The following is a 13,351-nucleotide window of genomic DNA, read 5'->3' as shown; positions in this document are numbered from 1 at the left end:
TGTATAGCCTGCGTTTATGTTTCTTATAAAAGGTATTTGCAATGAATAAATAATTGAATGTGCAGAACTCTATCATTCTATCTCCAGCCTCATTTCTCTCAATGAGCCCATGTTTTCCAACTACTGATCCTTCTTCCCTGTTCCCAACTTTTGCGTTCCAGTCACCCATTATTATCAATGCATCTTGATTGCATGTTTGATCAATTTCTGACTGCAAAAGTTGGTAAAAATCTTCTATTTCCTCTTCTTTGGCTCTGGTTGTTGGTGCATATATTTGAGTGATAGTGATATTTATGGGACTTCCTTGTATGCATATGGATATTATCCTGTCGCTCACCACATTGTATTTCAGGATAGATCTAGAAATGATTTTTTTAATTATGAAACCAACTCTATTTTTTCTCACCTTTTCATCCCCAGCATAGTAAATCATATAATCATCTGATTCAAGATGTCCCATGCCAAGCCATCTCATTTCACCAATACCTAGTATGTCATTATTTATGTGTTCCATTTCTTTCTTAACAATGTCCAATTTTCCTACATTCAAGCTTCTCACATTCACGTTCCAATCACTAGTGTCTCCTTATAGCTGTTTCTCTTTCTCCGTATTTCCATTTCTAAGATCTCAGTTTCAATCGCCATGTCTGTTAGTCCAAATGATAATCTAAGTGTGCTCTATTGTACATAGGGTTTTCGAAGGCCTATAATTTCAGAAGTGGATGGCCAATACTTCTTTCTAGTCTGTCTCAATTTTTAAATATATATAATAGTATCTGACAGACAAGCATTCTACAGAAAAGAGTAGATGAAAGACATTTACCAGTAAGAAAGATCAATATTCAATGTTGCTGCCCACCCGGCTACATGTTTGGTTGTTAACTTAATTACAACTGAAAAATCCCCTGTGCTATCGGGCTACATATTCATGTGGTGTTTTCAATCACTTGCTATGCATCTGAGAGCTGGACAGTGAATTAAGAATGACAGAAGAAGAAGTGATGCCTTTGAGCTGTGCTGAAGGAGAGAACTGCATATCCCATGGCCTGCCAAGAGAACAAACAGCTTATGTCTTGGAGAAGGTTCAGCAAGAGTGTTCCTTGCAGGCAAAGATGGCGAAGCTTTGTCTCACACACTGTAGGCATGTTGCTAGGAGAGGCTGTTTCTTGGACAAGGCTTTCATGCTTGGTAAGATGGAGAGTTAGTGAAAGAGAGGAAGACCCTAAATGAGATGGATTTACACAGTGACTGCAGCACTGGGTTTCTGTGTACTGGAGATGATGAGGATGGCACAGGATAGGACACAGTTCAGATCTGTCATTCAGAGGGTCACTGTGAGTCATACTTGACTCAACATCACCGAACAATAACAAGGATTAGCAAATGGAATTTTTGTGGCGCCACAATCTACCAGATAGATCATTTCTCTATTGAAAATCTTGTATGTGTGGATGTTCAAAAAGAGGTAAGTTTTGAATAAAATGTATGAATAAGTACATGATTTCTGAGGAAAGTTTAGAGGCTCTTCGGGAAATAGGTTGTAATCCACTTGTTCCACCTAATCTCCCATCATGTATCTATCTGCTATCCTGATAGGTACTTAGAGATATTGTTGTTATGTGCCATCAAGTTGGATCTCACTCACAGCTGACCTTCCCATGGTTTTACAGAGGCAGTAAAATGCACATAATATTACCCATATTTCTCCCATGGAGCAGGTGGTGGATTTGAACTGTGGGCTTTTGGGTTGGCAGTGCAGCTCTTTACCACTAGGCCAGCCAAACTCTCTATTTAAAAATGGAATGAGAATTACTAAAATTTTAGTACATCGCATGTTAAGTATCAATAAACAGTTGCTGAATCAATTTATCTGACATTCTCCAATCCTATGTCAGTTTATGCTATGTCTTAGAGCACATTTATCACCTACTGGAACACTGTTGATCTACCAAATTCTTGCTCTCCAGAAAACTCATTCAGTTCTGCTTCAGTTTATCTTATTCTTGGCATTTTACTCTGTTAACTACTGTCTGAATGCCTATAAAGTTTACTGTAAACATGATAAACCATAATAATCTGATATATCATGTTTGTCTTTTTCACAATATTATAAATTCCTTACCTATAAGATACTCATTAGGTTTTTTAATGCAATATTTTACAATATAAATCAATGCAAAACATTTTATAAGACATGTAACAGCAAATTTTACCCCCTACTCATCCTCACTCCTCTGCTCCTATCCCTTCCCCTCTTGGTGCCCCATACACTTAACTAAAATTTTATAATAATGGTCTTATGCATTATTTGTCCTTATGAGACTGAGTCAATTCACATAGCATAATGCTCTCCCAAGTCTCTCCCAAGTTATGTAATATTTTTCTTTTTTTTTTATGATAATACAGGACTCACCTACTCAAAACAATATTTATCATTATTTTTCAAAATCATTGCTCGTGAGTGCTGTGTAGTATTCCATTGTGTGAATGTACCACAGTTTCTTAATCCATTAGTTGTGGTTGGACATTCGGGCTGTTTTCATATTCTTGCAATGGCGAATAATGCTGCTATGTGTAAAAATCTCCATTTGTGTCTCAGTTCTAATTTATTTGGGGTATATTCCTAGTAGTAGAATAACTGGGTCATATGGAATTTCCATGTTCAGCTTTTTGGGGACACACAAAACTGCCTTCTATAGTGGGTGTACCATTTTACAATCCTACCAACAGTGTATAAGCATTCCCACCTCTCCACATCCTCTCCAACATTGCTGGTTGTCCTAGTTTTTACCAGCTCTTGCATGGGTTAACATGGTTCTGGGGAATATGTACTACTGACTGACTGACCTAGAAAACTGTTTAACAAATAAAAATGACTCTAAATTCTACAATTAAGGTACTCACCTAGTTTATAATGACTATTGCATGGGCTCGTATGGTCCTGGGGGCATGTGTACTGTTGCCTTGCTGACCTATCAAACTTTTTGAAAATAAAAATTACTTCACATTCCAGAACTACAGAAATTATGTAGCATAAGAGACTTCATTTTCTTTTCTCCAGATCCTCAGATAATGTAACAAATCATCTGTTACTACTTTCTTAATTACAGGCATGGAAAATGATACCGACAACTCAGCCGATTCAGCTTTATCTATAAAGACCTTTCGTGGAGTTCCCCCAAATTCTTTTGAAGAGTTTCCCTCTTCAGCCATAGAAGGTTGGACAGGAGACAGCATTATTGGGAAACTGAAATGTCCTCAAGAAAGTGGTTCAACTCTCCATGTGAATAATGCTACCCTGAGATACCTGAGGAGCCCCTTAAGCACTCAGCTGATACCCACCATCTATATCCTGGTGTTTCTGGTTGGCATGTCGGCCAACGCAGCAACCCTGTGGATGCTCGTCTTCCAGACCCGGTCCATCTGTATGGCAGTCTTCTACACCAACCTGGCCATTGCAGACTTTCTGTTTTGCATCACACTGCCTTTTAAGATAGCCTACCATCTCAATGGTAACAACTGGGTGTTTGGGGAGGCCATGTGCCGGGTCACCACTCTCATCTTCTATGGAAACATGTACTGCTCCATTCTACTCCTCGCCTGCATCAGTATCAGCCGCTACCTGGCCATTGTCCACCCTTTCACTTACCGGGGGCTGCCCAAGCGCACCTATGCCTTGCTGACTTGTGGACTGGTGTGGGCCACCGTTTTCTTGTACATGCTGCCATTTTTCATCCTGAAGCAGGAGTACTATCTTGTGCAGCCAGGAATCATCACTTGCCACGATGTCCATAATACATGTGAGCCATCATCTCCTTTCCAAATCTACTACTTCATTTCCCTGGCATTCTTTGGATTCTTGATTCCCTTTATGGTCATCATCTTCTGCTACACAGCCATCATTAGGACACTTAACACCTATGATCATAGATGGTTACGGTCGGTGAAGGCGAGTCTCCTCATCCTTGTGATTTTTACCATCTGCTTTGCTCCAAGCAACATTATCCTCATTATTCACCACGCTAACTACTACTACAACAACACTGACGGTTTATATGTTATCTATCTCATAGCCTTGTGCCTGGGGAGCCTGAATAGTTGCCTAGATCCATTCCTGTATTTTCTTATGTCAAAAATCACAGATCACTCCACGGCTTACCTTACAATGGTGAAATCATCTTAGACCATAAGGAAAGCCATGTGGGAAAATACACCTTCTTAGGTTATTATAACACATGATGCAAGAAGCTCTGGCCTATATGTACTTGCAAGCATTACTCAGAAAAATTGCTGTGAAATAAATACAAAAAGCCTACTAGCTTTTCAGATTTAAAAAAATAATACTTTGTGTCTCCTCCCCCCTTTTTTCTGCCACTATGTAAAATCCTGCTTCTCCATATAAAATTCTCTTTCTCCTCCCCTTTGTACTTCAATGGTGGAATTACATGATTGAAATCTGGCACTGCATTTTCTTTTACTGTCTAGTTTGAATCCATGCTGGTAGCTGATTCGATCTTTGCAACTTCCACTGTGAATGTCTCTCACTAGAGCCCTTCACCCTAGCCTCACCTTTCTTCTCTGAAGATTTTCCTCACCGCCACCCTACTCTCCACGAGTAATTTGAATACAACACACCAACAAAGGCCTGTTTGAAATCTCTCATTGACTCTCCACTGCTTCTGAGATACCAGTAAACTTTTATCTGACATTCAGGGCCAATTTTTCTTATTTTCTGTTAATCCTTGAAAATGCTCTAGGCGCCGGCTAAAGCTCTTGCTCTACATTATTCTCCTCTTGGCCCCAACCTAGAAGTAGAAAGCAATTTCCATCATCTTTGTCCCAATTCTGTTCAATCCCTGAAGTTGTTGATTGACAAGCTAGAAATGCCATTTTTCTCATCTGAACCGCTAAAGCACTTTTTTGTTATTATTTTTTTTTCTTCCATAAACTTTATGAACTTTAATAAATGTCAATAGTCATAGAGTGGCTTCAGGCCTTTTGTTCATAGGGTCGCTATCAGTCATGCTTGACTCGAAGGCAATCAACGAACAACATTATACACATATAATTAGCTCATTTAAAAATGAATAATACTAGCATAAAACACATTTAGCATTATCTTCTCTGATGGCTCATTGAGTAGAAAGTTGCAATGCTAACTCAAACTTGGCAGTTCAAATCCACCAGCTGTTTGGAGGGATTAAGATGGGAAATCTCCTCTCCTGAGATTTACAGCCTCTGAAAACATAGTGAAAAGTCATCTGTGAGTCAGTTCTGACTACATAGCAATGAGATGTGCTGAGGGCAGGGGAAAGGTGTCTGCCCTCTTCCTTCTTTGAGTAGTTGTGGCAACTATAAAAGTTTCATGTTCTGGGAGCTCTGGTAGCCTAGTGGCAAGAACCTGTGCTGCAATCTCAAAGGCATGCAGTTGAAATTCACCATGCTCCGCTGAAGAAGGAGGGGCAATATCTTCTTGTGCCAGCTGGATCTAACCCGATGGTACACAACAACAATAGAAAAAAGAAAAAAAGTTCTGTGTTTTTAGCTTCTTTCAACCTAGCTCTGTGCTTTGTACATCATGTTCTGAAGGAATAAATGAAATATCAAAGCACTGAAACAGCATGGAAGTCATTAGTTATACTACAAGGGCAAGGTGATCTGTAGCACAGAGGACAAAATTACTTCTGGTTGAACATGTTTAAAAAAAAGAAAGAAGATAAAAATATACCCATAAGGTTATTTTAAAAGTTAAAAATAATCCCTTTCTGTTCTTTGTATACACAGAGTTCTTAGAATGGAAAACTGTATCTTATTTTATATACTCAATATATTTCTTCAGGTAAATAACTGTTCCCCTTCACTGAAGGATTTAGATAGATGGTAGGGTATTGATGTGTAGGGACTGGTGGTATTTTAGAAAATTAAAGACGCTTAGGAACCCTTTAAGACTGGAATATTACGCAGCACTGAAAAAACAAAGAACTCATGAAATATTACACAATATTGGTGACCCTAAAGGGCATTATGCTTAGTGAAATATCTCAGTCATAAAAGGACAAATACTGTATAACATCATTGTTATAAAACAAGACTGATATGGGGGTTGGGTGATAACTGAGGAAGGAGTGGATAAATAATGAACATGGCACTGGAATAGATGTAAAAAAGAACTGTTTAAAATAAATATATGATTAGGCATTATTTGTATAATAAGAGTCCAGAATAAGAGGTGCATACCAAAGTGATGTGGAGGAAGGGAGGAAGGAAGGAAATTATGCAACAACGAATGAATACATACATATATATATATTTAAAAGTGAACTGGGGAGTGGGTAAGGAGGAAAATGTGCAACCACAAATGAATAAAAATCAACTTTTCTGTAAACTTTCATTAAAATAACAATTTAAAAAAATGGGGAGGAAAAGAATGAAGGAATGATTATAGAAATGCATTTACCATTTACAATAGAAATATTCACTGACCATAACTTTTTAAGAATCATAAAAGGAATAAAATATATATTTGTTTAAATGTGTATTTGTGACTGGAAGTTTTCTTAGTTTTTCCTTCATATTTACTTTATGGGCTTAGGCAGGAAGCCTTACACAGGAAGAACCATTCTAGTAAATGTATGGTTATGTTAAAAATGAGCATGATGTAAACATTAAAGAAAAAAAGAAATGGCAAGAAGCTGCACTGCAATTCCAAAGGCATGCAGTTTGAATCCACCAGATGCTCCTTTGAAGAAGGAGAGGCAATCTCCTCCTGTTCCAGTCAGATCTGATTTGATAGTACACAACAAGGAGGGGGGAAAAATTAAAAACAAGGAAAAAAAATCTAAAATCATTTTAAGATGACAAAGACATCATTGAACAGAAGGACTTCTGTCTAAACAACTCATGAACTTAAACACAATTTTATCTCAGGGAAAAATACAGCAGTGTTTGCTTATCAAAACCACAATTTTTGTAAAAAAATTATTATTTTTTGTCTGTGTACTGTCAAATTGGATCTGATGGGTACAGGAGGAGATTGCCCCTCCTTCTCCAGCAGAGCATCCGGTGGATTCAAACCACATAGCTCTGGGATTGCAGTACAGCTTCTTGCCACTAGGCCACCAGAGCTTCCTCAAAACCTCACGTTTTAAGGAGGAGACACACAAATAGCAAACAAGAATATTTTGGGAAGATATAATTCTTATGTTCTCAAGACAAAGGCTTCAATTTTAAAATAGACTACAAGAGAAGGTCTCAAGGAAGCAAATACAGAAATGTGTTGTACTCTGTCAAGTGCTGGCAATATCCTTATCTTTCATCTTCTACACTGATGGTAAAAGAATCTAAGACTAACTACAAGGTCACACTCAATATTCTATTAAGGAGGGCCAGCTTAATTCATTCTCAATAATCTTTGGTAAAACTATGTTTTCATTTTTAGCAGAAACTACTTTTTATTTCTGCTTTCTCTGACATAGTCTGACTTTATACAGGCAGTCCTTAGATTAAGATCAAGAAGTTGTCTTCGGTATGATTTTAAGTCTAATTTATAGGCAATTCAGAACAAGGTGCATATGGTTCATATTTAGTCTTATTTTATTGCAAGAAAGGCTCCAAGCCTTTCCAGTTATTTAAAAGCTCTCGAACAGCAAGTGAAGGTGACTGTGATGAATTTTTTGTATGCACAGTTAAGTCAAATTATTTCTAAGAGGGGTGAGATTTACATAGCACTAAATGGCAGGTAGTAGTTGTCATAAATGGGATGTTTCTGGTATAGGACTTATATACTCCAATACTAGTGGTATAATTTATTTTCTTCTATTATTTCCCAAGGCCAGACCTTGGAAAGGAATGCACAAAAACACTGCTATAACAAAAACAACCACTGACCTCCAGGTTATCAAAATAGGGAATAAAAACCAACAAGACTTGTCAAACAGACAACACAACTGATTTTCCTTGGAAAAATACCTGAGAAAAGAACACTTTGAAAGCAAAGTGCTGAAAAGAACATGCTGCTTAAAAAAAATTTCCATATAATCAGATATGTGTTGCTGCTTGGAACTGTAGTGTTTTAAACAAGTTGGAAAATTGTTGTAGTATAATTTAAGCCCCTACTTTATAGCCCAAAATGGTTTAATGAATGTGTATGTACATAAAATGTAAGCATGCATTCTTATGCACACACAATTGTGCATATTTTCATTTAACAATATACTTCCTAAAAATTGCTGAAAATAAACCCACTCATACTTTTTAACAGCTACGTAGTACATCACTGTATAGTTATCCTACTGTTGTTAGGTGCCTGGGTGCTCTGACTCATAGTGACCCTATGAACAACAGATCAGAAGCTAAAATCTTGCCCTCCCCTGCACCATCTCACAGTCTCGACCATGCTCAAGCTCATTGTGGCACTCAGTGTGTCAATTTGTCTTGATGATGGTTTTTCTCTCTTTTGCTGACTCTCTTTGTTTCCATGCATGATGTTCTTTTCTAGGGATTGACCCCTTCTGATATATAGTTTCTTTATGTAGTCCTGCTTGATGAGCAAACAATGTTTTGTACTTGGGAAAGTTTGTAGTCAGGGACCTCTTCAAATTATTGAGAAGCAGTGATGTCAGCTGAGGATGAAAGTGCACTTGATTCAGGCCATGGTCTTTTCAGTTACTTGTTATGCTTCTCAGAGCTGGACAAGGAATAAGGATAACAGAAGAAGAATTGATGACTTTGAGCTATGGTGGTGGAGAAAAGTATTGAATATCCCATGAACTGACAAAAGAACAAATAGTATGTCTTGGAGAAGGTGCAACCAGAGTGCTCCTTGGAGGCAAAGATGATGAAGCTTTGTCTCACATACTTGGGCCTATTCCTAGGAGAGGTTACTCCTTGGAGAGGGACCGCAAAGGAAAGGAAGACCCTCAATTAGGTGGATTGACACAGTGACTGCAGCAATGGGCTTGAATGTGTCAGAGATGATGAGTATGGCACAGGATAGGACAGTATTCAGATCTTTTGTTTGTTGGGTCACTATGAGTCGATGGCACCCAACAATATAACTCTTGATGAGAACATAGGTCTTTTGCTATAATAGTGTTGCAATAAACATACTTTTTATATTTGTCTTAATATATAATAACACAGACTTCGGAATAAGAGAGAGCCTGTCTATAATGTGTTTTTAGATAGCTGTGGGCAAGTTTATTAATCTGAGTTTCATCATTGATAAGATGGTAGTTGTTATTAAGTGCTGTCAGATACAGATGACTCATAGTGACCCTATGAATGGAAGACCTGAACACTTGTATAACTTTCATTGTTTCTCAAAGTTCATAGGGTTTCCGAAGGCAAGCTATTTCTAAAGTTGATGCCACTCCTGCTTCCAAGCTTCTTTTAATTGGGGAACTCCACAAAGCACTGTCTACCATGGGTAACCATGGATAACCATTTGACACATCAGTGTCACAGTGTTCAGCATCACAGCAACTATAAGTTACCTCTGCACAGCAAATGGACAAACCAGTGCTATACCACGTAGAAGAATGTTTGACCAAAAGCAATAAAAACTAGGCCTGAGGGCTGCAGGCCTGAGGGCCCAAATGTGTTTTTAAATAGGAGGCAAAATTAAATCAACTCACACCCATTGTCAAGTAAACGTTCCACCCTAATCCTAACCAGAACCATTAAACAAACCTCTGTAGAATCCAGCTGCTGCAGACAACTTCCAAGTTGGACTCCCAAGATGGCAGTACTTGTACTTAATTCACAGGGTCATTACCATGAAGTAAGATAATATACATAAAATACATATCAAAGTGTGATTGTTGTTGTTGTGTGCCATTGAGTTGGAACTGAACCATTGCTGACTCTCCAATGGGTTTTCAGAGCCTGTTAATCACACTGAGGTTGGTTTTCCATCTTTCTTCCATGGGGTAGCTGGTGGATTAAAACCACATACCTTTGCATAGGCAGCACAGCTTCTTCCCACCAAACCACCAGACAAAGATAAGTGTTCATAAATGTTGGCTCTAGCCAAAATTTGGGAGTTCTGGTAGCCTAGAAGCAAGAAGCTGTGCTGTAATCTCAAAGGCATGCAGTTCAAATCCATCCACCAGCTGCTCCCTGGGAGAAAAATAAGCAATCTCCTCCTAATTCCGACTCATCTGTACACAACAGCCAAAAATATTTTTCCTGTATCAGAAGAGGCACTTCTTAAGGTCTAAATACTTACCCATTACTCAGGTTCACCTGCACTTGGGTATTCGGCAGTCACAAGCTGGGTGACAGACGTCTACCCTCCAGTGACAGGCCACCCAAATCTCAATTTAGTATCTTTTCATTAGTGACCATTGTCTGTAGGGCTGTTCAAAACACCAGTAAGGGTCCAGCAGGAAGATGTAATCTATTCTGCTTTATGAGGACTGTGACTAGGCCTGCAAATAATATGTTAGAACCTAGAACTGAAATATCTATTACTCAGCTCCAGTGTTTCTTCCTCCACCTATCTAATTGGAAGGGAGCTCTGGTGGCCTAGTAGAAAGAAGCTGTACTGCAATCCCAAAGGCACTCAGTTCGAGGCCACCATGAGCCCTGCAGGAGATGAACCAGCAATGTCCTCTGAAAATCGACAAAAGGGTCAGCTACAGGTCTGTTCTGACTTGATAGTATATCAACCCTCCAACCCCACCCCAACAACAAGAACAGCAACAACAGTAACTTAATGAGAGCTCTGGAAGCACAGTCTGTAGAAACTTCTAACCCAAAAGCCATGCTTTTCCACCAACAGCTCCTTCAGAGAAAGAAGGGCAATTTCCTCCACTGGAATTTACAGCTCCACAAACTCAATGCACGGTTAGCTAGGAGGTGATTCAGACTTGATGCCAACAGGCACCTAGCTAATAATGTTTAACTTGAAGGCGCAGCTTCTGTTCTACTCCCACGTTAATTTCTCTTTGGATTCTAGTCCACAATTTCAACCATCTCTGTGAAGTTTTAACACTGTGCCACATACTGATATGTCCTGTTATGTAACTATGCTTTTTGAGAACGACCACTGCCATTTCTAAGCCATCTTGAGGGCCCATACAGTACATTCAAATGGTCTCATGTGTATCTTCATAGCCTCTCTTCTCTACCAAACAATTCCTGTGCACTGCCCTGTGCATATGGTATGCGTCCAATAAATACCTTATGAATTGAACCCTGAAGAAGAACTCGCTCACAACTGAGTTTTCAATTAAAGAACAGAAGCAGTAGGAATCAGCTCGGCACTTGGGTTCTCTCTAGTATTTTGACATCAGAAAAATAACAGCTCTGTAATTTCCATTCCGATTCACTGATTACTGCGACAAAAAGCTCACGAGCTTTTAGGAAAATGGGTCAAAAATGTACCCACCCAGGCCTCTAAGGTGACAAGAAACAAGCCTCACCTCAAGTTTCCGCTGCTTTGCCTGGTAGAGGACGTCCTGGTAGTGTTGAGCAAACTCTGGGTCAACATTTCTAATCTTAGCCATGGGTAACAGCAAGGTGTCCAAAGTTTTCAAAGGATTTGCCTCGTCGATAGCGTCATTGATGTACCTTATAGCTACAATTCCTAGAAAATTAAGATAAAAGTTTTCCTTTTAAGAGACATTTCATGGCAAATGAACTAAAGCCACTTACTGCAAACAAATTCGATTACAAAATGGTGAAGACCACAAAAACTCTGTGTGTGTGTGTGTGTGTGTGTGTGTGTGTGTATGTACATGCGCACTTGCACGCAGACTCATGTGTCCCTACACACACACACACACACACACACACAGTATAGTAAGATTGCAGGATATAATTTTTGCACAAAAATTTAATAGTATTTGTATATACCAGCAATGAGCAGTGTGAAAATGAAGAAAACAATTCCATTCACAGTGTTATTGTTTTGTGTGCTGTCAAATCAGAACTGATTCATAGGTGATCCTCTGGTGGGTTTTCAGAGGCTGTAAAATGCCAAAGGAGGAGATAACTAATTTTTCTATTGAGGGGCATCTGGTGGATTCGAACTGCCTGTCTTTGGTTAGCAACACAACTCTTTACCCACTTGGCCATCAGAGCTCCTTTCCACGTATACTGCTGTTGTCGTCGTTATGTGCATTCAGGTTGCCTGCATCTCATAGGGGCCCTATGTATGATAGCTCTGAAGCCTGGCCTATTGTGAGCCAGTCTCACTGACTCTGACACACCTATCCCATTGCCCTATTTACTGTGTTAATCCATCTCCTCTGGGGTCTTCCTCTCCTGCACTGTCCCTTCATCCTTCCAAGCATGATGTCCTTCTCCAAGGACTGGTCCCTCCCAGCCACGTGCACAAAATATATAAGAGAGAGCTTCAAAATCCTAGCCTCCAAGGAGAAAGTTGGCTTCATCCTCCCCAAGACAGACTTGTTTGTTCTCTTGGTGGTATGTTCGAGATTCTTCTCTAGCACAACACATAAAAAAAGGCAGAAAATAACAAGTGTAGGTGAGGATTCAGAGAAATGAGAAACTTTATCCATTGCTGATGGAAAGTAACATGGTGTACCACTTTGAAAAACATCTTAAAAATGTTAAATAGCTGCAATTCCACTCTTCGATCTACCCAAGAGAACAGAAAGTATATAATCAAATAAAAACTTGTATGTTGAGTCTTCTATTACTACTATTCATAAGAACAAACAAAAATTAGAAACAATTTAAATGCCTAATTCACGATGAATGGATAAAAAAAATAAATGTACTTCAAAAAAGGGAATATTATATACAGTACAACAAGGATGAATCTTGAAAACATTATACTAAGTGAAAGAAGCTAGAATCAAAAGGGCACATATAACCAAGATTCCATTTACATGGCACAGGATAGGGCCAGGCTCAGATCATAGGGTCGGATCATACGATTGCTATTGACTTGCTATCAACACCACCAGCATCTAACAACAACATTTACATGAAAGGTTCAGAGCAGGCAAACACATAACTAAAACAGATGGTGGTTGTCAGTGGATGTAGGGAATGAAAATTTTCTAGAGTTAGATAGTCATGATAATTGCACAACTTTTAAAATATACCGAAAACAACCGAATTGTAAACTTTAAAAGAGTAAATTTTAGGGCAAGTGAATTGTGAAAACAGGAGAAAACAGCTTTGTAGCAGTAATGTTAATAACTTCACTAGGAATATTACAATGAAATGTGCAAGGAGTTGGAGTCAGAAAATCAAAAGGGCTGAACTCGCTCAGCATTTCTTAAGCTCAAGGAACTGAACAAATTCAAAGCTCAAGTTGCTATAATCAAGGATGCTTTAGGCAGAATATTAAATGATCCAGGAAGTATTAAAAGAA

At 38.8% G+C, this 13,351-nt stretch overlaps 2 protein-coding genes across 2 annotated transcripts in view; one reads left to right on the top strand and one right to left on the bottom strand.

Moving 5' to 3' along the window:
- The window catches only part of IQGAP2 (IQ motif containing GTPase activating protein 2), a 392,955-nt gene that overhangs the window by 141,028 nt on the left and 238,576 nt on the right, over positions 1 to 13,351 (bottom strand). The window contains exon 12 of the mRNA XM_006889829.1: positions 11,427 to 11,590. Coding sequence (XP_006889891.1) covers positions 11,427 to 11,590 — 164 coding nt within the window. The remainder of the gene's footprint in view (positions 1 to 11,426; positions 11,591 to 13,351) is intronic.
- On the top strand, positions 3,113 to 4,183 carry F2RL2 (coagulation factor II (thrombin) receptor-like 2). The gene has a single exon (XM_006889876.1). The coding sequence runs from the start codon at positions 3,113 to 3,115 to the stop codon at positions 4,181 to 4,183; it is 1,071 nt and encodes a 356-aa protein (XP_006889938.1).

The sequence above is a fragment of the Elephantulus edwardii genome, unplaced genomic scaffold (genome assembly GCF_000299155.1).
Source record: "Elephantulus edwardii isolate Elephantulus edwardi_28Jun2011 unplaced genomic scaffold, EleEdw1.0 scaffold00082, whole genome shotgun sequence".
Classification (NCBI taxonomy): Eukaryota; Metazoa; Chordata; class Mammalia; order Macroscelidea; family Macroscelididae; genus Elephantulus; species Elephantulus edwardii.
This window is presented reverse-complemented; position numbering and strand designations above follow the sequence as displayed.

What these genes read in the sequence shown, in the direction of transcription:
- F2RL2 (XM_006889876.1), top strand. Translation starts at nt 3,113, where the DNA reads ATGGAAAATGATACCGACAACTCAGCCGATTCAGCTTTATCTATAAAG.